This window comes from Hippoglossus hippoglossus, chromosome 13 (assembly GCF_009819705.1).
Source record: "Hippoglossus hippoglossus isolate fHipHip1 chromosome 13, fHipHip1.pri, whole genome shotgun sequence".
Lineage (NCBI taxonomy): Eukaryota > Metazoa > Chordata > Actinopteri > Pleuronectiformes > Pleuronectidae > Hippoglossus > Hippoglossus hippoglossus.
In genome coordinates, this window is record NC_047163.1 from 9481082 (window position 1) to 9503217 (window position 22136).

The following is a 22136-nucleotide window of genomic DNA, read 5'->3' on the forward strand; positions in this document are numbered from 1 at the left end:
CTGTACTACTGTATGTAATAGTAATCATTGGTGAATTATTAATTGTCAATCATATATAAAATTGATATGCATGCATTTTACAAAGTGTGTCAAAGATATTGTAACTAATATTCTTGCTAGGTTGTTTGACTGCAAACAACACACTTACCTGTTAAACGTTTGATTTACAAAGTGCTATTATAATGTACTATTATGTTATGACATAATAAATATAAAATAATAAAATAATAAATAATAAACTTAACAGCTCAAATTACAATGATTCAATAATAATTATATAGTAATTAATCAGTTAAATCACAAATAAATGATAAATTCTGTAATAATTGATTAAGATCATAGTAAACATTCCCATCCAGTGGTTCCACCTGCAAAACATAACTTACACACTGTATTGTGTATTTCACAATGTCATATTATGAACGGAACATTTATTACTTTTATAGATGTAAATTCAGACGAAATGATGAAAAGCCATGTTTAATTCTTCAGTATATTATATAAGAGTTGGAAGCAACAGCAGCATATATTCTATATATCATATATTCTTGTTCAGTTTTTTGCCATGACATGTTTCTTGGTGTTTTTCTCTGGTTTGATCAATATTATGTAGCATTGCGGTGCAAAGATAAAAATTAATAAACCAAATGCTGAAGACAAAATTGCAAAAGTTTCCACAGCTACGGTGAACTTCCCAGGGGAGCTGACGTATGCTGGGATGAAGGTGATCCAGACCGCACAGAATATCAACATGCTGAAGGTGATGAATTTGGCTTCATTGAAGTTGTCGGGTAACTTTCTGGCTAGAAATGCCAGGACCAGACAAATTATTGCCAGGAACCCGATATATCCCAGCACTGCGTAGAAAGCAGCTTCAGAGCCTGTGTTACACTCCAAAACAATCTTCTTATTGCTGTATCTGAAAACCATGTCTGGGAAAGGGGGATTTAACTTAAGCCACAGTATACAAATCAAAATCTGAATTAAAGTGCAGGAGCAAACTATGATTCTTTGCTGCGCAGGACCAAACTTTCCCGCTACTTTGTTGCCAGGAAACGTGGCTTTGAAAGCTGTGACAACGACAATTGTTTTTCCTAAGACGCAGGAAATGCAGAGCGCGAACGTCACGCCGAAGGCTGTGTGGCGGAGCATGCATGTCCAGACCATGGGCCGGCCGATGAAAGTGAGGGGACAGAGGAAACACAAGAAAAGAGAGAACAGCAGGAAGCAGCTCAGCTCAGCGTTGCTGGCCTTTACCACCGGGGTTTCTCTGTACTGGATGAAAACCACCATGGTGGCCAGAGACAGGGAGGCTCCCAGTAGCGATACGACTGTGATAGCTATTCCCAACGGCTCATGATATGTCAGGAATTCAACAGTTTTGGGAATGCATATGTCTTTCCCCTCGCTGGACCAGAAGTCCTGTGGACACTGTGTGCAGTCTGCTGCACCTGTTGAGGGGAAGAAGAGAGTGAGAGTCATGCATCTGGATTTAATGTTTGTAGGGAATGTCATGGTCGCTTAGTGATACATTAAACATTACATTTTAAAGCAAATTCTATAACTGGATGGTGTTTGTTAGTCTGCTTGTCCGTACCTGTTGAGTTGGCTATAGTTCCATCAGCACAGGGGATACAATCAAAGCAGCAGGAGGGTTTTCCTTTAATTTGAGCTTTCCTCGTTCGAAATCTAAAATCAAAGACTAATAACATAATGAGTGTATCCTTAAGTTAAGGACATATTCAATGCTGCAGAAAGTGCTGTTTTCATTTTAGCTGCAAGGCCATGACAGTTTTGTGCAGTAAGGAACTGCACAAGAAAACTGGTTATAGGGTTATACGTCTGTGATGAGGATACGTGGGAGGTTATGGATTGAATTGGTTTAATCACTGCCTGAAAAATATGTCACTTTTAAAAATACAACTTTCGTTTAGATGTAAAATTTATTTTTTATATAGGTATCGATAAAAAATATTTTAGTAGTGTTTACACTGTAGTAACTGATACATGATTTTATAAACATCAATAAATGTGTTATTAATAAAACAGCTGTAAATGGCCATAACTCTGTGATTCCACTTATCAATCACCTCAAATTCTGAAAGATTTTTTAACAATGTTAGCAAGTCCATGGTATAATCAAGGGGTGCTTCTGTAATGACTTATCACATATATACAGAAACGGTATTGAGTTTGTAATTCTCTGTTATTTTTTGTTGCTATAAAACTTGTTAGAGGAAGAACCCAATACATTTTAGTACAGATCCGGATCAGGGGGCGGATCCAGGAATTTTCTTTCACTTTCTTTATCGTTGCGAGATAGAGCATCTTTCAACATTTTCGTTGATTTGTCAGAGAATAATTAATTGATCTTAAAAAGAAAAATCAAGCAAGTCTAAGGGACTGATATTTATGAGAGTGTTACCTTTGACTGTCGGGCCTTGGAGGAGTTATGTGCTCCACTGAGTGCAGTTGTAGTTGCTTATAGTGGAGCCTGTTTCTTGACACTTTTTATTTGTCTGTTCCACTGCAATAAATTGAATGAACTATTACAGGTGTAAACATTTCTGTTGAATGTGTTTAAATTCTACATTCAAAACCAATCTAATGAAATCCCAGACACTGCTTACACTCAGTGGAGTTGATGAATAAAAATGAGGAAGACTTGATTCGGTTACGCACATCACAACTTATTTACTACAATATCTGTCAGGCTGTGAAACTAGTTTATTTGCAGTTAACTCGACACCTTTCAAACTACAGCTCAAAGTGTCCTTGGCAGTATTTTTCCCATCAAATGTCTCTTTGAGTTTTGTTCTGGCCTGAATATGATAATGTAGCATTTTGGAACAAAAATGCATGTCAGCAAGGCAAAGCTGGAGGCCAGAATAGCAAATATCTCCACAGCCACAGTGAACTTCCCAGGAGAGCTGACATATGCCGGGATGAATGTGATCCAGACTGCACAGAATATCAACATGCTGAAGGTGATCAGTTTGGCCTCATTAAAGCTGTCTGGCAGCTTCCTGGCAAAAAAAGCAAGAATAAAACACAAGAGAGCAAGAAGTCCGATGTAACCCAGCACAGCCCAGAACCCGACAGCTGACCCCAGAGCGCACTCTAAGATGATCTTATCTTTATAGTATATCATGTTCATCCTTGGGAATGGAGGGTTGGTTGTGAGCCAAAGTACACAAATTACAACCTGAACCAGGGTGAAACTCAGAACACTGAGCCTCTGCTGGGCAGGACCGAACCATTTCATCATATTTCTGCCTGGAAGTGTTGCCCTGAAGGCCATTAACACCACTATAGTTTTCCCGAGGACACAAGAGATGCAGAGGACGAAGGTGATGCCGAACGCAGTGTGCCGCAGCATGCAGGACCACTCAGAGGGCCGGCCGATGAAGGTGAGGGAGCACAGGAAGCACAGCGTCAGGGAGAAGAGCAGCAGGAAGCTCAGCTCCGAGTTGTTGGCTTTAACAATGGGAGTCTCTTTATGAGTCAGAAAAATGATTAATGTCAGTAGAGATAAAAATATGCCCACACACCCAAATCCAGTTAAAAGTGCCCCCATGATCTCGTTGTAGGAGAGGTACTCAGTCGGCTTCGGGAGACACTGGTCTTTCTTTTCATTCGGCCAAAATTCAGGTGGACAGATCAAACAGTCGGGAGAATCTAACAGTGGAGATAGAGAGAGAGAGATTTTAAATCATGCATTTCTTTCCTTTTTTGTTTCTACTGCAAACATGAATGAATTCATTTTCTGTCTCACTTGTCTCATTACTAATTGTCCCCTCGGGGCACTCAAAGCAGTCGAAGCAGCACACGGGTTTTCGCTTGTTTATCGCCTTTCGAGTCCCTGGGGGACACGGCTCTCTGCAAACAGACCTCGGCACCTGATTAGAGAAAACACAACGTGAGAAAATTACTAAATGCACCTAAATGCACTGTAGGAAAACAATATAATTCAGCTGGGAGAATTAATTACACAGATAGTCATTTCACCTCGATACTGTTTCCTCCCCAAACTATCCTGGTGTTGTCTTTTAGTTTGAATTTCTGCCCCTCTGGCAGAGACGTGTCAAATTGGCCGATGTTTACGATCTCAACAGAGCCGTTGTCTTTTATTTGCCAGTTAACTAAGTCATACTGGGCAACTGAGTCTCCGTTTTCATCAAAGAAAACCTTGGCCCCACTCTGTGTTGTGAAGTTCACGTACTTAATGTGCTCCAACACCTGTAAGAGGACAATCAGGACATTTCAGCATATTTGCGAGAAACCAATAAGATTTGTAGCTAATATTCAAATGTAAAAGTTCAAGCTCAAGGTAAGGAAAACATTAATATTAAGTATCTTATGCCTGAGTAAATATACCAGAACTTACTAATTTAGGCCGAACTTGGTCTTTAGTCACACAGGACTTTCCAGTGGTTGGATTTGAGCCATTGTGACATTGCAGTAGTGCGTGAATAGCATACGCCACCAAGTACACAGCTTTGTACACATTATTCTCTGGCCTAAAATGTGTCACGTCTGTGTAGTCACTGGAGACTGTGCTGAGATCTTCTGTGCCAGTACACGTAGCAGAAGTATTTGACGGAGAGAAGCTGCAGTCAAAGAACGACTCCCAGAAATCTTTAACTATAGCACTCTGTGGTTCGTCAGAGGGTTTAAAGCTGAGTAAGAATTCACCAAGACCTGGGATGGAGGCCTGAGGGAGGGCGAAGCCCATCGCCCCCTGCAAAATGCTCTTTCTCCCAACAGAAGCAAGGTCTGTTTGAGTGATCCAAGCCTCACTGCCAACCCATTGCTTTCCAGTGATGTTATACTTCTCTATTTCTGACAAGAACGATTTGGTGAAGGATAAGGGCAAAAACAAGAGGACCACCTTGGACGAGGACTTCCTCAGAGCCTCCGCAATAGCAGGAAATTTTACATGTGTCTTTGAGTAAGGTAACCGGTATTCAACACATATGCCCTCTTTTTCTGCTTCCTTTGCAAATGCCGTTGTACCTTCTTCTGAGTACACGCCCTGAGAATAAATGATCCCCACCCAGCGCCAGTCAAAGTATTTCATGAGCTGCACCAGACCGATGATTTGGAAGCGGTCACTGGGCACAGTTCTGAAGAATGTGGGGAACTGCCTTTTGTCACTCAAACAAGCACAAGTGGAGAGATGGCTCACCTTCAAAGAAAGAAAACATGTTAACCACAACAAGGCAGAATAAACGTTCTTCAAAGATGGAAACATGAATAAATCCCAGTTATTTCCCAATCACGTCTCCTCACCTGTGGAATGGATAGCGGGCTGAGTATGATGTTTATGTCTTTACTCACTCCAGAGGAGGAATGGCCCAGGAGAGCCTGTATCTGATCAGCGCAGCCCTTTGAGTCCTCTCCGTTTACGGCTTCCATTGCTGCTCGAATCAGGTTCTCATCCCCACAACCATTGTACAGCCTGTAGCCCAGACTCAATCCAGGAAGGAGCTTAGTATCTCTGTTGATCTCCTCCACTGTAAACATCACTATCCTGGCAAACTTCAGTTCCCTGTCATTCAGCCTACACACAGTGTTCGCTTGTTATTAATAAATGACATTAGAGCTGATCACATTCACACACAAAACATACACAGGTTTTACAGCACATTCACTTACTTTTTGCAGTATGTATACGGCAATGCGTGGTAGCCATTGTCAATCAATTTGCGTGTACCAGACAAAGCGAAAACTCCTCCGATAATGAGATCACCATCTTTTGAAAACTCCTTGAACCCTGTTTGCCCGATCATTTTGCATGTTTGTTTTTCTGACTTTATCCCTGCCAGCAGAGTGAAGAGGATACAAGTGATCCAACCCATCACGAGTCTCCCTGTTCTTCACTGAAAGCAACTCTGACCTGGGAACTGATCTTTATAGTGTTTCTTTGTACCATGAGAGAAGAAGCAACAGCCAGTGTGAACGTACTCCTAATTCCCATAAGATTATTCTCAACGCATTACTGCACTTCTAAGAAACCCAGCCCAATGACGTGAAGGAGACAGAACTGATTTACCTGTTCTCTGAGGATCTGCACAGGATTGAAAAATAATAAATACATTGTGGAGAGAAGTTGTTTTCGTTGTGCTGTATCTGTTTAAATGTTGCAGTCAATTACAGATGTTTGCCAGTAGTGGATCTCTAAAAACATATCAAGGTAATAAAAACAATAACAATAAAAACAATAACAATAATAATAATAACTAGGGCTACGTTGTAGCACTGAACGGGCCCGAGCACACGCAACTTGGGACCTGTTGCTGTTGGTGGAGAGAGCGATCGGCGACCTGGCACACAGCTCCGCGTTGCATGTGTTTTGCGCACTGCGGGAAGGATAAACGCTTCACTTCCTGCGTCCGTCACGAGACGTCGATCCTTGCCTGCTAATTGCGCATTACTGTTCACGCTATCAATTGCAGATCACACAGTGAAAATTGTATGTAAATCGAATGATAGTTGTAAAACAAAGCTTACTTCCTGTTGCCAGTAGGTGGTGCCATCACTATTATTACAGACAGACTAATAGATCTGTTCAAATCGGGGCTCTGATGTAGCGTGAGCAATTTTGTGCCAATTGGACAATGTTACAACAACTTAATTTTCACACTGATCAGTAGGTGGCGCCATGACCCTGAATTAATATTAATATATGGAGCTGTTCAGGTCAGGTTTGTGATCATAGGTTAGAATTTGGGGGCCGGTTGGATAATGCAGAGTGGATTTACAAAGTACTTCCTGTTTCTTGGCGAAGCAGTAGGTGGCGCTATGACACTGAGGAAATATTGACACATGGAGCTGGTCAGGCTTGGACTCTGATCATGAGACAAGTGTTTGGTGGTGAGAGGCCAAAACGTGTGGTCATATTTATATTTATGGTCTGTATTTGGTAAATGGTCTGTATTCATATAAAGCACTTTTCTTGTCTTGTTAACCACTCAAAGAGCTTCACTGTACAGTTTTGTCATCCACCCACTCACACACGTTCATACAAGGCTTCCACATGCAGCACTTTCTCTATCACACATCCTTCATACACTGCCGTCGGCTGTCTTTCGGGTTCAGCGTCTTGCCCAATGACGCCTTGGCATGTGTGGAATGAGGGAGACGGGAATCAAACCCATCTCGACCTCCCGAGCCACAGCCGACCCTTCAGTTCATGCATTGAATGGAAAAGGTTGATGTTTTCCTTCAGGTTTCAAATGTGCCAATCTCATCACACAGTGACAATAATCTGGTTTATTTGAAAGAAAAAGCCTTTCATACGTGAAGGGTAAATTCTGCATGAGAAAGAGTGGCCTATATTCTATAAATTTAAGTAAACCATCAACAATGCACAGCTGAGGATATGACCACTAGATGGAATTAGTCAACCAATCCTCTTTCTCAGGTCTGTTGTGGAAACCATGGTGGAGGAAAATAAATATCAATAATTCTCTTCACAATTTCATGTTTCCTCTCTTGTTGGATCTCAGAGTGAGTTGGTTGTTTTCAGGGTTTTGCTCTGATGAGAACAAACAATTCTGTTTGACAAATAAAACACACATTTTTTCAATCAATATTTTCCAGCCCAAGCACTTTCATGAGGTTACTCATGTGAAACTCAAACTGACGACACAAGCTGTGGATTTCCTCGTCACATTCAAAATCCTCCTTAGCTTAGCTGGGTTTTCACCCCAGGGCAAAAGTTCTCTGTTGGACAACTGCAGCTGATGGTCCCTCATCAGCCGACAGCAGAGAAAGTGAACAGAGGAAACTACACATTTTCCGTGTGGTACTATATAATGTTCTTGTTTTACTGGTTGACGAAGGGACAGGCGGGTGGGAACGTTTACTTTGAACATTTAATAATGGAAAATAAAACCATTCTCTGACAGAGTCAGAGTCCCCATAACTGCTCTCCTCCTGTTTCCAATCGTTTTGCAGTCACATTTTATAATACACAGGACCTTGCTCAGCCATGTAAACGTCATCATTAGTCTTTTCGACACCTATTGTAGGAAGTGATGTAAAGTCAGGGAGGACTTAAGATACCCATTTAGAAGCCACATTAAATGTTAAACTTTGTCACCTTATTGTATTGAAATGTATCAACAATGAATTAAATAATTGTGGGGTTGAATGATTTAATGCAGAGAAAATAGTAAAATTCAATTTCGTACATGTTTTCGTCCAGGTGTTAAATGACCATAGAATCCTGTTAGTGATTGAATTTTATGGTTTCTTTTTTATGGACAATCATCAAACTTTGTCATGGTGTTCAAAAAACATTACAAACCAAGTCAAATATCAACATTACATAGATGTGAATCTGCCATGTCCACTATAGAGGCTATACAGCAATATACCAAATTATTTTCTGAGTTCTCAGATTCTCAGATGAGGGGCAATCATTTTTTTTAAATAATAGCTTTGCTGAAAGCAGTTTTTTCAACCAGTTTCAAAACTTTTACCATTTCCTTTTTTCATTTCCTCTCTTTAGGCGTAAACATTTCTGTTGAATGTGTTTAAATTCTACATTCAAAACCAATCTAATGAAATCTCAGACACTGCTTACACTCAGTTGAGTTGATGAATAAAAATGAGGAAGACTTGATTCGGTTCATTTACTTTATTCAGCAAATCACAACTTATAATTTACTACAATATCTGTCAGGCTGTGAAACTAGTTTATTTGCAGTTAACTCGACACCTTTCAAACTACAGCTCAAAGTGTCCTTGGCGGTATTTTCCCCATCAAATGTCTCTTTGAGTTTTGTTCTGGCCTGAATAAGATAATGTAGCATTTTGGAACAAAAATGCATGTCAGCAAGGCAAAGCTGGAGGCCAGAATAGCAAATATCTCCACAGCCACAGTGAACTTCCCAGGAGAGCTGACATATGCCGGGATGAATGTGATCCAGACTGCACAGAATATCAACATGCTGAAGGTGATCAGTTTGGCCTCATTAAAGCTGTCTGGCAGCTTCCTGGCAAAAAAAGCAAGAATAAAACACAAGAGAGCAAGAAGTCCGATGTAACCCAGCACAGCCCAGAACCCGACAGCTGACCCCAGAGCGCACTCTAAGATGATCTTTTCTTTATAGTATATCATGTTCATCCTTGGGAATGGAGGGTTGGTTGTGAGCCAAAGTACACAAATTACAACCTGAACCAGGGTGAAACTCAGAACACTGAGCCTCTGCTGGGCAGGACCGAACCATTTCATCATATTTCTGCCTGGAAGTGTCGCCCTGAAGGCCATTAACACCACTATAGTTTTCCCGAGGACACAAGAGATGCAGAGGACGAAGGCGATGCCGAATGCAGTGTGCCGCAGCATGCAGGACCAATCAGAGGGCCGGCCGATGAAGGTGAGGGAGCACAGGAAGCACAGCGTCAGGGAGAAGAGCAGCAGGAAGCTCAGCTCGGAGTTGTTGGCTTTAACAATGGGAGTCTCTTTATGAGTCAGAAAAATTATTAATGTCAGTAGAGATAAAAATATGCCCACACAACCAAATCCAGTTAAAAGTGCCCCCATGATCTCTTTGTAGGAGAGGTACTCAGTCGGCTTCAGGAGACACTGGTCTTTCTTTTCATTCGGCCAAAATTCAGGTGGACAGATCAAACAGTCGGGAGAATCTAACAGTGGAGATAGAGAGAGAGAGATTTTAAATCATGCATTTCTTTCCTTTTTTGTTTCTACTGCAAACATGAATGAATTCATTTTCTGTCTCACTTGTCTCATTACTAATTGTCCCCTCGGGGCACTCAAAGCAGTCGAAGCAGCACACAGGTTTATGCTTCTTTATCGCCTTTCGAGTCCCTGGGGGACACGGCTCTCTGCAAACAGACCTCGGCACCTGATTAGAGAAAACACAATGTGAGAAAATTCATAAATGCACCTAAATGCACTGTAGGAAAACAATGTAATTCAGCTGGGAGAATTAATTAGACAGATAGTCATTTCACCTCGACACTGTTTCCTCCCCAAACTATCCTGGTGTTGTCTTTTAGTTTGAATTTCTGCCCCTCTGGCAGAGACGTGTCAAATTGTCCGATGTTTACGATCTCAACAGAGCCGTCGTCTTTTATTTGCCAGTTAACTAAGTCATACTGGGCAACTGAGTCTCCGTTTTCATCAAAGAAAACCTTGGCCCCACTCTGTGTTGTGAAGTTCATGTACTTAATGTGCTCCAACACCTGTAAGAGGACAATCAGGACATTTCAACATATTTGCGAGAAACCAATAAGATTTGTAGCTAATATTCAAATGTTAAAGTTTTTGCATTAACATCAAGGTAAGGAAAACATTAATATTAAGTATCTTATGCCTGAGTAAATATACCAGAACTTACTAATTTAGGCCGAACTTGGTCTTTAGTCACACAGGACTTTCCAGTGGTTGGATTTGAGCCATTGTGACATTGCAGTAGTGCGTGAATAGCATACGCCACCAAGTACACAGCTTTGTACAAATTATTCTCTGGCCTAAAATGTGTCACGTCTGTGTAGTCACTGTAGACTGTGCTGAGATCTTCTGTGCCAGTACACGTAGCAGAAGTATTTGACGGAGAGAAGCTGCAGTCAAAGAACGACTCCCAGAAATCTTTAACTATAGCACTCTGTGGTTCGTCAGAGGGTTTAAAGCTGAGTAAGAATTCACCAAGACCTGGGATGGAGGCCTGAGGGAGGGCGAAGCCCATCGCCCCCTGCAAAATGTTCTTACTCCTGTCAGAAGCCATGTCTGTTTGAGTGATCCAATCCTCACTGCCAACCCATTGCTTTCCAGTGATGTTATACTTCTCTATTTCTGACAAGAACGATTTGGTGAAGGATAAGGGCAAAAACAAGAGGACCACCTTGGACGAGGATTTCCTCAGAGCCTCCACAATAGCAGGAAATTTTACATTTGTCTTTGAGTGAGGTAACCGGTATTCAACACATATGCCCTCTTTTTCTGCTTCCTTTGCAAATGCCGTTGTACCTTCTTCTGAGTACACGCCCTGAGAATAAATAATCCCCACCCAGCGCCAGTCAAAGTATTTCATGAGCTGCACCAGACCGATGATTTGGAAGCGGTCACTGGGCACAGTTCTGAAGAATGTGGGGAACTGCCTTTTGTCACTCAAACAAGCACAAGTGGAGAGATGGCTCACCTTCAAAGAAAGAAAACATGTTAACCACAACAAGGCAGAATAAACGTTCTTCAAAGATGGAAACATGAATAAATCCCAGTTATTTCCCAATCACGTCTCCTCACCTGTGGAATGGATAGCGGGCTGAGTATGATGTTTATGTCTTTACTCACTCCGGAGGAGGAATGGCCCAGGAGAGCCTGTATCTGATCAGCGCAGCCCTTTGAGTCCTCTCCGTTTACGGCTTCCATTGCTGCTCGAATCAGGTTCTCACTCCCACAACCATTGTACAGCCTGTAGCCCAGACTCAATCCAGGAAGGAGCTTAGTATCTCTGTTGATCTCCTCCACTGTAAACATCACTATCCTGGCAAACTTCAGCTCCCTGTCATTCAGCCTACACACAGTGTTTGCTTGTTATGAATAAATGACATTAGAGCTGATCACTTTCACACACAAAACATACACACGTTTTACACATTCACTTACTTTTTGCAGTATGTATACGGCAATGCGTGGTAGCCATTGTCAATCAATTTGCGTGTAGTAGACAAAGAGAAAACTCCTCCGATAATGAGATCACCATCTTTAGAAAACTCCTTGAACCCTGTTTGCCCAATCACTTTGCACGTTTGTTTTTCTGACTTTATCCCTGCCAGCAGAGTGAAGAGGATACAAGTGATCCAACCCATCACGAGTCTCCCTGTTCTTCACCGAAAGCAACTCTGACCTGGGAACTGACCTTTATAGTGTTTCTTTGTACCATGAGAGAAGAAGCAACAGCCAATGTGAACGTACTCCCAATTCCCATGAGATTATTCTCAACGCATTACTGCACTTCTAAGAAACCGAGCCCAATGACGTGTAGGAGACAGAACTGATTTACCTGTTCTCTGAGGATCTGCACAGGATTGAAAAATAATAAATACATTGTGGAGAGAAGTTGTTTCGTTGTGCTGTATCTGTTTAAACGGTGCAGTCAATTACAGATGTTTGCCAGTAGTGGATCTCTAAAAACATATAAAGGTAATAAAAACAATAACAATAAAAACAATAACAATAACAATAACAATAATAATAATAATAATAACTAGGGCTACGTTGTAGCACTGAACGGGCCCGATCACACGCAACTTGGGACCTGTTGCTGTTGGTGGAGAGAGCGATCGGCGACCTGGCACACAGCTCCGCGTTGCATGTGTTTTGCGCACTGCGGGAAGGATAAACGCTTCACTTCCTGCGTCCGTCACGAGACGTCGATCCTTGCCTGCTAATTGCGCATTACTGTCCACGCTATCAATTGCTGATCACACAATGAAAATTTTATGTAAATCGAATGATAGTTGTAAAAAAAAGCTTACTTCCTGTTGCCAGTAGGTGGCGCCATCACTTTTATTACATACAGACTAATAGATCTGTTCAGCGTGAGCAATTTTGTGTCAATTGGACAATGTTACAACAACTTAATTATCACACTGATCAGTAGGTGGCGCCATGACCCTGAATTAATATTAATATATGGAGCTGTTCAGGTCAGGTTTGTGATCATAGGTTAGAATTTGGGGGCCGGTTGGATAATGCAGAGTGGATTTACAAAGTACTTCCTGTTTCATGGCGAATCAGTAGGGGGCGCTATGACACTGAGGAAATATTGACACATGGAGCTGGTCAGGCTTGGACTCTGATCATGAGACAGATGTTTGGTGGTGAGAGGCCAAAACGTGTGTTCAGATCCACCCACTCACACACGTTCATACAAGGCTTTCACATGCAACACTTTCTCTATCACACATCCTTCATACACTGCCGTCAGCTGTCTTTTGGGTTCAGCGTCTTGCCCAATGACGCCTTGGCATGTGTGGAATGAGGGAGACGGGAATCAAACCCATCTCGACCTCCCGAGCCACAGCCGACCCTTCAGTTCATGCATTGAATGGAAAAGGTTGATGTTTTCCTTCAGGTTTCAAAAGTGCCAATCTCATTACATAGTGACAATAATCTGGTTTATTTGAAAGAAAAAGCCTTTCATATGTGAAGGGTAAATTCTGCATGAGAAAGAGTGGCCTATATTCTGTAAATTTAAGTAAACCAACTTAACAACAATGCACAGCTGAGGATATGACCACTAGATGGAAGCAGTCAACCAATCCCCTTTCTCAGGTCTGTTTTGGAAACCATAGTGGATGAAAATAAATATCAATAATTCCCTTCACAATTTCATGTTTCCTCTCTTGTTGGATCTCAGAGTGAGTTGGTTTGTTTTCAGGGTTTTGCTCTGATGAGAACAAACAATTCTGTTTGACAAATAAAATACAATTTTTTTCAATCAATATTTTCCAGCCCAAGCACTTTCATGAGGTTACTCATGTGAAACTCAAACTGACGACACAAGCTGTGGATTTCCTCGTCACATTCAAAATCCTCCTTAGCTCAGCTGGGTTTTCACCCCAGGGCAAAAGTTCTCTGTTGGACAACTGCAGCGTCGTTGTCACTCATCAGTCGACAGCAGAGAAAGTGAACAGAGGAAACTACACATTTTCCATGTGGTACTATATAATGTTCTCAGATTCTCAGATGAGGGGCAATCATTTTTTTTAAATAATAGCTTTGCTGAAAGCAGTTTTTTCAACCAGTTTCAAAACTTTTACCATTTCCTTTTTTCATTTCCTCTCTTTTTACAAATCAAATTACCTCAAGGCAAAACATAAGTCAATGCTCATGTGTTCAGAGTATGGTGTGCAGGTGGACCCAAATGCAGGAGTTAGGCAGGAGGCAGGTCCAACAAAAGAAAGAAATACTGAAGTTATTGAAAACACAAAATTAGAAGCAAACAGGCAAAGTAAAACTGTCAGGAGAAACAAGGCAGGATAAGGAACTTGAGATTAAGGCGACAAAACAGGCAGCGACTAAACAGACGACTGGACAAAGACAGAAGTGAGGACTTGACTTAAATACAATCTGAACTGATGACAAACTAGAGACAGGCGGCACAAACAGGTGAAACAATCACAACTGGAGGGAAACATACAAAGGCAGAAAAAAACAGAAAAACATAAGGGGGATCAGAATTTCTAAATAAAACAGGAAACACAGAACTCAGAATGAACACAAATCTAAACACATGGAAGCACAGGTAATAGTCAAATAACCAAAAGAGTGCATAATCAAAAGTGTCCAACAAAGAAATCCCTAAACTCTGTTCATGTGATCATGATTAAGAAGCTGTATTTATGTTTATTGTACGTAAAGTTTGGCCTTTCTGTCATATGTCTCCTAAAGTGATTTTGATTTCTTCACAGGATACAAGTCATCTGTCGTGCAGAATTAAATCTTAATTTAAAGTTCTGGTGTCTGTGCAGGAGCCTGTATCTCCGTGCAGCGCTCCGTGCCCTGCTGGTAGAAGACAGGCCAGACGTCCGACAGAGCCTCACTGCTGCTTTGATTGTTTGCCCTGTGCTGAGAACTGTTGGGTTTCTCTATCATTCTGTACCTTCTATGTAAAGTGCCTTGAGATAATGTATGTCATGATTTGGCGCTATACAAATAAAGTGGAATTGAATTGCATCACTGGACACTTTTCATATACAGGAGATGAAAAAAGGAAGATGAGCTTTAGTGTCACATCATCATTTAGACTTTGATTTAAAAAAGTTGTAGCTTTATTGTATGTTTCATTTGAAGTTAAAAAAAAATACTCAAAGACTTGTTTTTACTTTTTTCCATTTTAAGTTTTTATTTTATTGTTTGCAAGCGCCTAAATAATCAAGTGACACAAAATATGTTTGGTTTGATTATGAAAATGTATGGGTGAAATGTGTCAATTAAAGTGAGTTTTCAAACAAATCATCTTTAAATGTACTTTAAACATGACAATTACCTGTCTGTACTACTGTATGTAATAGTAATCATTGGTGAATTATTAATTGTCAATCATATATAAAATTGATATGCATGCATTTTACAAAGTGTGTCAAAGATATTGTAACTAATATTCTTGCTAGGTTGTTTGACTGCAAACAACACACTTACCTGTTAAACATTTGATTTACAAAGTGCTATTATAATGTACTATTATGTTATGACATAATAAATATAAAATAATAAAATAATAAATAATAAACTTAACAGCTCAAATTACAATGATTCAATAATAATTATATAGTAATTAATCAGTTAAATCACAAATAAATGATAAATTCTGTAATAATTGATTAAGATCATAGTAAACATTCCCATCCAGTGGTTCCACCTGCAAAACATAACTTACACACTGTATTGTGTATTTCACAATGTCATATTATGAACGGAACATTTATTACTTTTATAGATGTAAATTCAGACGAAATGATGAAAAGCCATGTTTAATTCTTCAGTATATTATATAAGAGTTGGAAGCAACAGCAGCATATATTCTATATATCATATATTCTTGTTCAGTTTTTTGCCATGACATGTTTCTTGGTGTTTTTCTCTGGTTTGATCAATATTATGTAGCATTTCGGTGCAAAGATAAAAATTAATAAACCAAATGCTGAAGACAAAATTGCAAAAGTTTCCACAGCTACGGTGAACTTCCCAGGGGAGCTGACGTATGCTGGGATGAAGGTGATCCAGACCGCACAGAATATCAACATGCTGAAGGTGATGAATTTGGCTTCATTGAAGTTGTCGGGTAACTTTCTGGCTAGAAATGCAAGGACCAGACAAATTATTGCCAGGAACCCGATATATCCCAGCACTGCGTAGAAAGCAGCTTCAGAGCCTGTGTTACACTCCAAAACTATCTTCTTATTGCTGTATCTGAAAACCATGTCTGGGAAAGGGGGATTTAACTTAAGCCACAGTATACAAATCAAAATCTGAATTAAAGTGCAGGAGCAAACTATGATTCTTTGCTGCGCAGGACCAAACTTTCCCGCTACTATGTTGCCAGGAAACGTGGCTTTGAAAGCCGTGACAACGACAATTGTTTTTCCTAAGACGCAGGAAATGCAGAGCGCGAACGTCACGCCGAAGGCTGTGTGGCGGAGCATGCATGTCCAGACCATGGGCCGGCCGATGAAAGTGAGGGGACAGAGGAAACACAAGAAAAGAGAGAACAGCAGGAAGCAGCTCAGCTCAGCGTTGCTGGCCTTTACCACCGGGGTTTCTCTGTACTGGATGAAAACCACCATGGTGGCCAGAGACAGGGAGGCTCCCAGTAGCGATACGACTGTGATAGCTATTCCCAACGGCTCGTGATATGTCAGGAATTCAACAGTTTTGGGAATGCATATGTCTTTCCCCTCGCTGGACCAGAAGTCCTGTGGACACTGTGTGCAGTCTGCTGCACCTGTTGAGGGGAAGAAGAGAGTGAGAGTCATGCATCTGGATTTAATGTTTGCAGGGAATGACATGGTCGCTTAGTGATACATTAAACATTACATTTTAAAGCAAATTCTATAACTGGATGGTGTTTGTTAGTCTGCTTGTCCGTACCTGTTGAGTTGGCTATAGTTCCATCAGCACAGGGGATACAATCAAAGCAGCAGGAGGGTTTTCCTTTAATTTGAGCTTTCCTCGTTCGAAATCTAAAATCAAAGACTAATAACATAATGAGTGTATCCTTAAGTTAAGGACATATTCAATGCTGCAGAAAGTGCTGTTTTCATTTTAGCTGCAAGGCCATGACAGTTTTGTGCAGTAAGGAACTGCACAAGAAAACTGGTTATAGGGTTATACGTCTGTGATGAGGATACGTGGGAGGTTATGGATTGAATTGGTTTAATCACTGACTGAAAAATATGTCACTTTTAAAAATACAACTTTCGTTTACATGTAAAACTTATTTTTTATATAGGTATCGATAAAAAATATTTTAGTAGTGTTTACACTGTAGTAACTGATACATGATTTTATAAACATCAATAAATGTGTTATTAATAAAACAGCTGTAAATGGCCATAACTCTGTGATTCCACTTATCAATCACCTCAAATTCTGAAAGATTTTTTAACAATGTTAGCAAGTCCATGGTATAATCAAGGGGTGCTTCTGTAATGACTAATCACATATATACAGAAACGGTATTGAGTTTGTAATTCTCTGTTATTTTTTGTTGCTATAAAACTTGTTAGAGGAAGAACCCAATACATTTTAGTACAGATCCGGATCAGGGGGCGGATCCAGGAATTTTCTTTCACTGTCTTTATCGTTGCGAGACAGAGCATCTTTCAACATTTTCGTTGATTTGTCAGAGAATAATTAATTGATCTTAATAAGAAAAATCAAGCAAGTCTAAGGGACTGATATTTATGAGAGTGTTACCTTTGACTGTCGGGCCTTGGAGGAGTTATGTGCTCTACTGAGTGCAGTTGTAGTTGCTTATAGTGGAGCCTGTTTCTTGACACTTTTTATTTGTCTGTTCCACTGCAATAAATTAAATGAACTATTATAGGCGTAAACATTTCTGTTGAATGTGTTTAAATTCTACATTCAAAACCAATCTAATGAAATCTCAGACACTGCTTACACTCAGTTGAGTTGATGAATAAAAATGAGGAAGACTTGATTCGGTTCATTTACTTTATTCAGCACATCACAACTTATAATTTACTACAATATCTGTCAGGCTGTGAAACTAGTTTATTTGCAGTTAACTCGACACCTTTCAAACTACAGCTCAAAGTGTCCTTGGCGGTATTTTCCCCATCAAATGTCTCTTTGAGTTTTGTTCTGGCCTGAATAAGATAATGTAGCATTTTGGAACAAAAATGCATGTCAGCAAGCCAAAGCTGGAGGCCAGAATAGCAAATATCTCCACAGCCACAGTGAACTTCCCAGGAGAGCTGACATATGCTGGGATGAATGTGATCCAGACTGCACAGAATATCAACATGCTGAAGGTGATCAGTTTGGCCTCATTAAAGCTGTCTGGCAGCTTCCTGGCAAAAAAAGCAAGAATAAAACACAAGAGAGCAAGAAGTCCGATGTAACCCAGCACAGCCCAGAACCCGACAGCTGACCCCAGAGCGCACTCTAAGATGATCTTATCTTTATAGTATATCATGTTCATCCTTGGGAATGGAGGGTTGGTTGTGAGCCAAAGTACACAAATTACAACCTGAACCAGGGTGAAACTCAGAACACTGAGCCTCTGCTGGGCAGGACCGAACCATTTCATCATATTTCTGCCTGGAAGTGTCGCCCTGAAGGCCATTAACACCACTATAGTTTTCCCGAGGACACAAGAGATGCAGAGGACGAAGGCGATGCCGAACGCAGTGTGCCGCAGCATGCAGGACCACTCAGAGGGCCGGCCGATGAAGGTGAGGGAGCACAGGAAGCACAGCGTCAGGGAGAAGAGCAGCAGGAAGCTCAGCTCGGAGTTGTTGGCTTTAACAATGGGAGTCTCTTTATGAGTCCGAAAAATGATTAATGTCAGTAAAGATAAAAATATGCCCACACAACCAAATCCAGTTAAAAGTGCCCCCATGATCTCGTTGTAGGAGAGGTACTCAGTCGGCTTCGGGAGACACTGGTCTTTCTTTTCATTCGGCCAAAATTCAGGTGGACAGATCAAACAGTCGGGAGAATCTAACAGTGGAGATAGAGAGAGAGAGATTTTAAAACATGCATTTCTTTCCTTTTTTGTTTCTACTGCAAACATGAATGAATTCATTTTCTGTCTCACTTGTCTCATTACTAATTGTCCCCTCAGGGCACTCAAAGCAGTCGAAGCAGCACACAGGTTTATGCTTCTTTATCGCCTTTCGAGTCCCTGGGGGACACGGCTCTCTGCAAACAGACCTCGGCACCTGATTAGAGAAAACACAACGTGAGAAAATTCATAAATGCACCTAAATGCACTGTAGGAAAACACTATAATTCAGCTGGGAGAATTAATTAGACAGATGGTCACTTCACCTCGATACTGTTTCCTCCCCAAACTATCCTGGTGTTGTCTTTTAGTTTGAATTTCTGCCCCTCTGGCAGAGACGTGTCAAATTGACCGATGTTTACGATCTCAACAGAGCCGTCATCTTTTATTTGCCAGTTAACTAAGTCATACTGGGCAACTGAGTCTCCATTTTCATCAAAGAAAACATTGGCCCCACTCTGTGTTGTGAAGTTCATGTACTTAATGTGCTCCAACACCTGTAGTAGGACAATCAGGACATTTCAGCATATTTGCGAGAAACCAATAAGATTTGTAGCTAATATTCAAATGTTAAAGTTTTTGCATTAACATCAAGGTAAGGAAAACATTAATATTAAGTATCTTATGCCTGAGTAAATATACCAGAACTTACTAATTTAGGCCGAACTTGGTCTTTAGTCACGCAGGACTTTCCAGTGGTTGGATTTGAGCCATTGTGACATTGCAGTAGTGCGTGAATAGCATACGCCACCAAGTACACAGCTTTGTACACATTATTCTCTGGCCTAAAATGTGTCACGTCTGTGTAGTCACTGGAGACTGTGCTGAGATCTTCTGTGCCAGTACACGTAGCAGAAGTATTTGACGGAGAGAAGCTGCAGTCAAAGAACGACTCCCAGAAATCTTTAACTATAGCACTCTGTGGTTCATCAGAGGGTTTAAAGCTGAGTAAGAATTCACCAAGACCTGGGATGGAGGCCTGAGGGAGGGCGAAGCCCATCGCCCCCTGCAAAATGCTCTTTCTCCTGTCAGAAGCCAGTTCTGTTTTAGTGATCCAAGCCTCACTGCCAACCCATTGCTTTCCAGTGATGTTATACTTCTCTATTTCTGACAAGAATGATTTGGTGAAGGGCAAAAACAAGAGGACCACCTTGGACGAGGATTTCCTCAGAGCCTCCACAATAGCAGGAAATTTTACATGTGTCTTTGAGTAAGGTAACCGGTATTCAACACATATGCCCTCTTTTTCTGCTTCCTTTGCAAATGCCATTGTACCTTCTTCTGAGTACACGCCCTGAGAATAAATAATCCCCACCCAGCGCCAGTTAAAGTATTTCATGAGCTGCACCAGACCGATGATTTGGAAGCGGTCACTGGGCACAGTTCTGAAGAATGTGGGGAACTGCCTTTTGTCACTCAAACAAGCACAAGTGGAGAGATGGCTCACCTTCAAAGAAAGAAAACATGTTAACCACAACAAGGCAGAATAAATGTTCTTCAAAGATGGAAACATTAATAAATCCCAGTTATTTCCCAATCACGTCTCCTCACCTGTGGAATGGATAGCGGGCTGAGTATGATGTTTATGTCTTTACTCACTCCGGAGGAGGAATGGCCCAGGAGAGCCTGTATCTGATCAGCGCAGCCCTTTGAGTCCTCTCCGTTTACGGCTTCCATTGCTGCTCGAATCAGGTTCTCATCCCCACAACCATTGTACAGCCTGTAGCCCAGACTCAATCCAGGAAGGAGTTTAGTATCTCTGTTGATCTCCTCCACTGTAAACATCACTATCCTGGCAAACTTCAGTTCCCTGTCATTCAGCCTACACACAGTGTTTGCTTGTTATGAATAAATGACATTAGAGCTGATCACATTCACACACAAAACATACACAGGTTTTACAGCACATTCACTTACTTTTTGCAGTATGTATACGGCAATGCGTGGTAGCCATTGTCAATCAATTTGCGTGTAGTAGACAAAGCGAAAACTCCTCCGATAATGAGATCACCATCTTTAGAAAACTCCTTGAACCCTGTTTGCCCGATCATTTTGCATGTTTGTTTTTCTGACTTTATCCCTGCCAGCAGAGTGAAGAGGATACAAGTGATCCAACCCATCACGAGTCTCCCTGTTCTTCACTGAAAGCAACTCTGACCTGGGAACTGACCTTTATAGTGTTTCTTTGTACCATGAGAGAAGAATCAACAGCCAATGTGAACGTACTCCCAATTCCCATAAGATTATTCTCAACGCATTACTGCACTTCTAAGAAACCCAGCCCAATGATGTGTAGGAGACAGAACTGATTTACCTGTTCTCTGAGGATCTGCACAGGATTGTAAAATAATAAATACATTGTGGAGAGAAATTGTTTCGCTGTGCTGTATCTGTTTAAACGTTGCAGTCAATTACAGATGTTTGCCAGTAGTGGATCTCTAAAAACATATAAAGGTAATAAAAACAATAACAATAAAACAATAACAACAATAACAATAACAATAATAACTAGGGCTACGTTGTAGCACTGAAGAGGCCCGAGCACACGCAACTTGGGACCTGTTGCTGTTGGTGGAGAGAGCGATCGGCGACCTGGCACACGGCTCCGCGTTGCATGTGTTTTGCGCACTGCGGGAAGGATAAACGCTTCACTTCCTGCGTCCGTCACGAGACGTCGATCCTTGCCTGCTAATTGCCCATTACTGTTCACGCAATCAATTGCAGATCACACTGTGAAAATTGTATGTAAATGGAATGATAGTTGTAAAACAAAGCTTACTTCCTGTTGCCAGTAGGTGGCGCCATCACTATTATTACATACAGACTAATAGATCTTTTCAAATCGGGGCTCTGATGTAGCGTGAGCAATTTTGTGTCAATTGGACAATGTTACAACAACTTAATTTTCACACTGATCAGTAGGTGGCACCATGACCCTGAATTAATATTAATATATGGAGCTGTTCAGGTCAGGTTTGTGATCATAGGTCAGAATTTGGGGGCCGGTTGGATAATGCAGAGTGGATTTACAAAGTACTTCCTGTTTCATGGCGAATCAGTAGGTGGCGCTATGACACTGAGGAAATATTGACACATGGAGCTGGTCAGGCTTGGACTCTGATCATGACACAAATGTTTGGTGGTGAGAGGCCAAAACGTGTGGTCAGATTTATATTTATGGTCTGTATTTGGTAAATGGTCTGTATTCATATAAAGCACTTTTCTTGTCTTGTTAACCACTCAAAGAGCTTCACTGTACAGTTTTGTCATCCACCCACTCACACACGTTCATACAAGGCTTCCACATGCAGCACTTTCTCTGTCACACATCCTTCATACACTGCC

General features: G+C 41.1%; 5 protein-coding genes across 5 annotated transcripts; all 5 read right to left on the minus strand.

The window, feature by feature from the left end:
- Nucleotides 1-552: 552 nt before the first annotated feature.
- LOC117773103 (vomeronasal type-2 receptor 26-like) lies at nucleotides 553-1712 on the minus strand. Its single transcript, XM_034604798.1, has 2 exons — nucleotides 1598-1712; nucleotides 553-1445 (listed from the first exon to the last, which is right to left on the minus strand). The coding sequence occupies exons 1-2, from the start codon at nucleotides 1710-1712 to the stop codon at nucleotides 553-555; spliced, it is 1008 nt and encodes a 335-aa protein (XP_034460689.1).
- A 1052-nt stretch (nucleotides 1713-2764) lies between these two features.
- Nucleotides 2765-5792, minus strand: LOC117773104 (extracellular calcium-sensing receptor-like). The gene is made up of 6 exons (XM_034604799.1): nucleotides 5659-5792; nucleotides 5293-5563; nucleotides 4403-5188; nucleotides 4009-4239; nucleotides 3776-3899; nucleotides 2765-3678 (listed from the first exon to the last, which is right to left on the minus strand). The coding sequence occupies exons 1-6, from the start codon at nucleotides 5790-5792 to the stop codon at nucleotides 2765-2767; spliced, it is 2460 nt and encodes an 819-aa protein (XP_034460690.1).
- A 2951-nt stretch (nucleotides 5793-8743) lies between these two features.
- On the minus strand, nucleotides 8744-11844 carry LOC117773105 (extracellular calcium-sensing receptor-like). Its single transcript, XM_034604801.1, has 6 exons — nucleotides 11642-11844; nucleotides 11279-11549; nucleotides 10389-11174; nucleotides 9988-10218; nucleotides 9755-9878; nucleotides 8744-9657 (listed from the first exon to the last, which is right to left on the minus strand). Exons 1-6 carry the CDS (start codon nucleotides 11842-11844, stop codon nucleotides 8744-8746), a joined length of 2529 nt encoding a protein of 842 aa, XP_034460692.1.
- Nucleotides 11845-15585: 3741 nt separating this feature from the next.
- Nucleotides 15586-16745, minus strand: LOC117773106 (vomeronasal type-2 receptor 26-like). The gene is made up of 2 exons (XM_034604802.1): nucleotides 16631-16745; nucleotides 15586-16478 (listed from the first exon to the last, which is right to left on the minus strand). Exons 1-2 carry the CDS (start codon nucleotides 16743-16745, stop codon nucleotides 15586-15588), a joined length of 1008 nt encoding a protein of 335 aa, XP_034460693.1.
- A 1068-nt stretch (nucleotides 16746-17813) lies between these two features.
- LOC117773107 (extracellular calcium-sensing receptor-like) lies at nucleotides 17814-20842 on the minus strand. The gene is made up of 6 exons (XM_034604803.1): nucleotides 20709-20842; nucleotides 20343-20613; nucleotides 19459-20238; nucleotides 19058-19288; nucleotides 18825-18948; nucleotides 17814-18727 (listed from the first exon to the last, which is right to left on the minus strand). The coding sequence occupies exons 1-6, from the start codon at nucleotides 20840-20842 to the stop codon at nucleotides 17814-17816; spliced, it is 2454 nt and encodes an 817-aa protein (XP_034460694.1).
- Between the last annotated feature and the right edge of the window lie 1294 nt (nucleotides 20843-22136).

Bases quoted from the DNA above. Each gene is read 5' to 3' on its own strand.
- LOC117773103 (XM_034604798.1), bottom strand. From the start codon at position 1,712: ATGTTATTAGTCTTTGATTTTAGATTTCGAACGAGGAAAGCTCAAATT. The intron at 1,446-1,597 runs GTACGGACAAGC...CAACAGGTGCAG, and splicing joins AACTATAGCCAACTCAACAG to CAGACTGCACACAGTGTCCA.
- LOC117773104 (XM_034604799.1), bottom strand. From the start codon at position 5,792: ATGATCGGGCAAACAGGGTTCAAGGAGTTTTCAAAAGATGGTGATCTC. The intron at 5,189-5,292 runs GTGAGGAGACGT...CTTTCTTTGAAG, and splicing joins GCCCGCTATCCATTCCACAG to GTGAGCCATCTCTCCACTTG. The intron at 4,240-4,402 runs GTTCGGCCTAAA...GTCCTCTTACAG, and splicing joins CCTGTGTGACTAAAGACCAA to GTGTTGGAGCACATTAAGTA.
- LOC117773105 (XM_034604801.1), bottom strand. From the start codon at position 11,844: ATGGGTTGGATCACTTGTATCCTCTTCACTCTGCTGGCAGGGATAAAG. The intron at 11,550-11,641 runs GTAAGTGAATGT...CACTGTGTGTAG, and splicing joins CCGTATACATACTGCAAAAA to GCTGAATGACAGGGAGCTGA. The intron at 10,219-10,388 runs GTTCGGCCTAAA...GTCCTCTTACAG, and splicing joins CCTGTGTGACTAAAGACCAA to GTGTTGGAGCACATTAAGTA.
- LOC117773106 (XM_034604802.1), bottom strand. From the start codon at position 16,745: ATGTTATTAGTCTTTGATTTTAGATTTCGAACGAGGAAAGCTCAAATT. The intron at 16,479-16,630 runs GTACGGACAAGC...CAACAGGTGCAG, and splicing joins AACTATAGCCAACTCAACAG to CAGACTGCACACAGTGTCCA.
- LOC117773107 (XM_034604803.1), bottom strand. From the start codon at position 20,842: ATGATCGGGCAAACAGGGTTCAAGGAGTTTTCTAAAGATGGTGATCTC. The intron at 20,239-20,342 runs GTGAGGAGACGT...CTTTCTTTGAAG, and splicing joins GCCCGCTATCCATTCCACAG to GTGAGCCATCTCTCCACTTG. The intron at 19,289-19,458 runs GTTCGGCCTAAA...GTCCTACTACAG, and splicing joins CCTGCGTGACTAAAGACCAA to GTGTTGGAGCACATTAAGTA.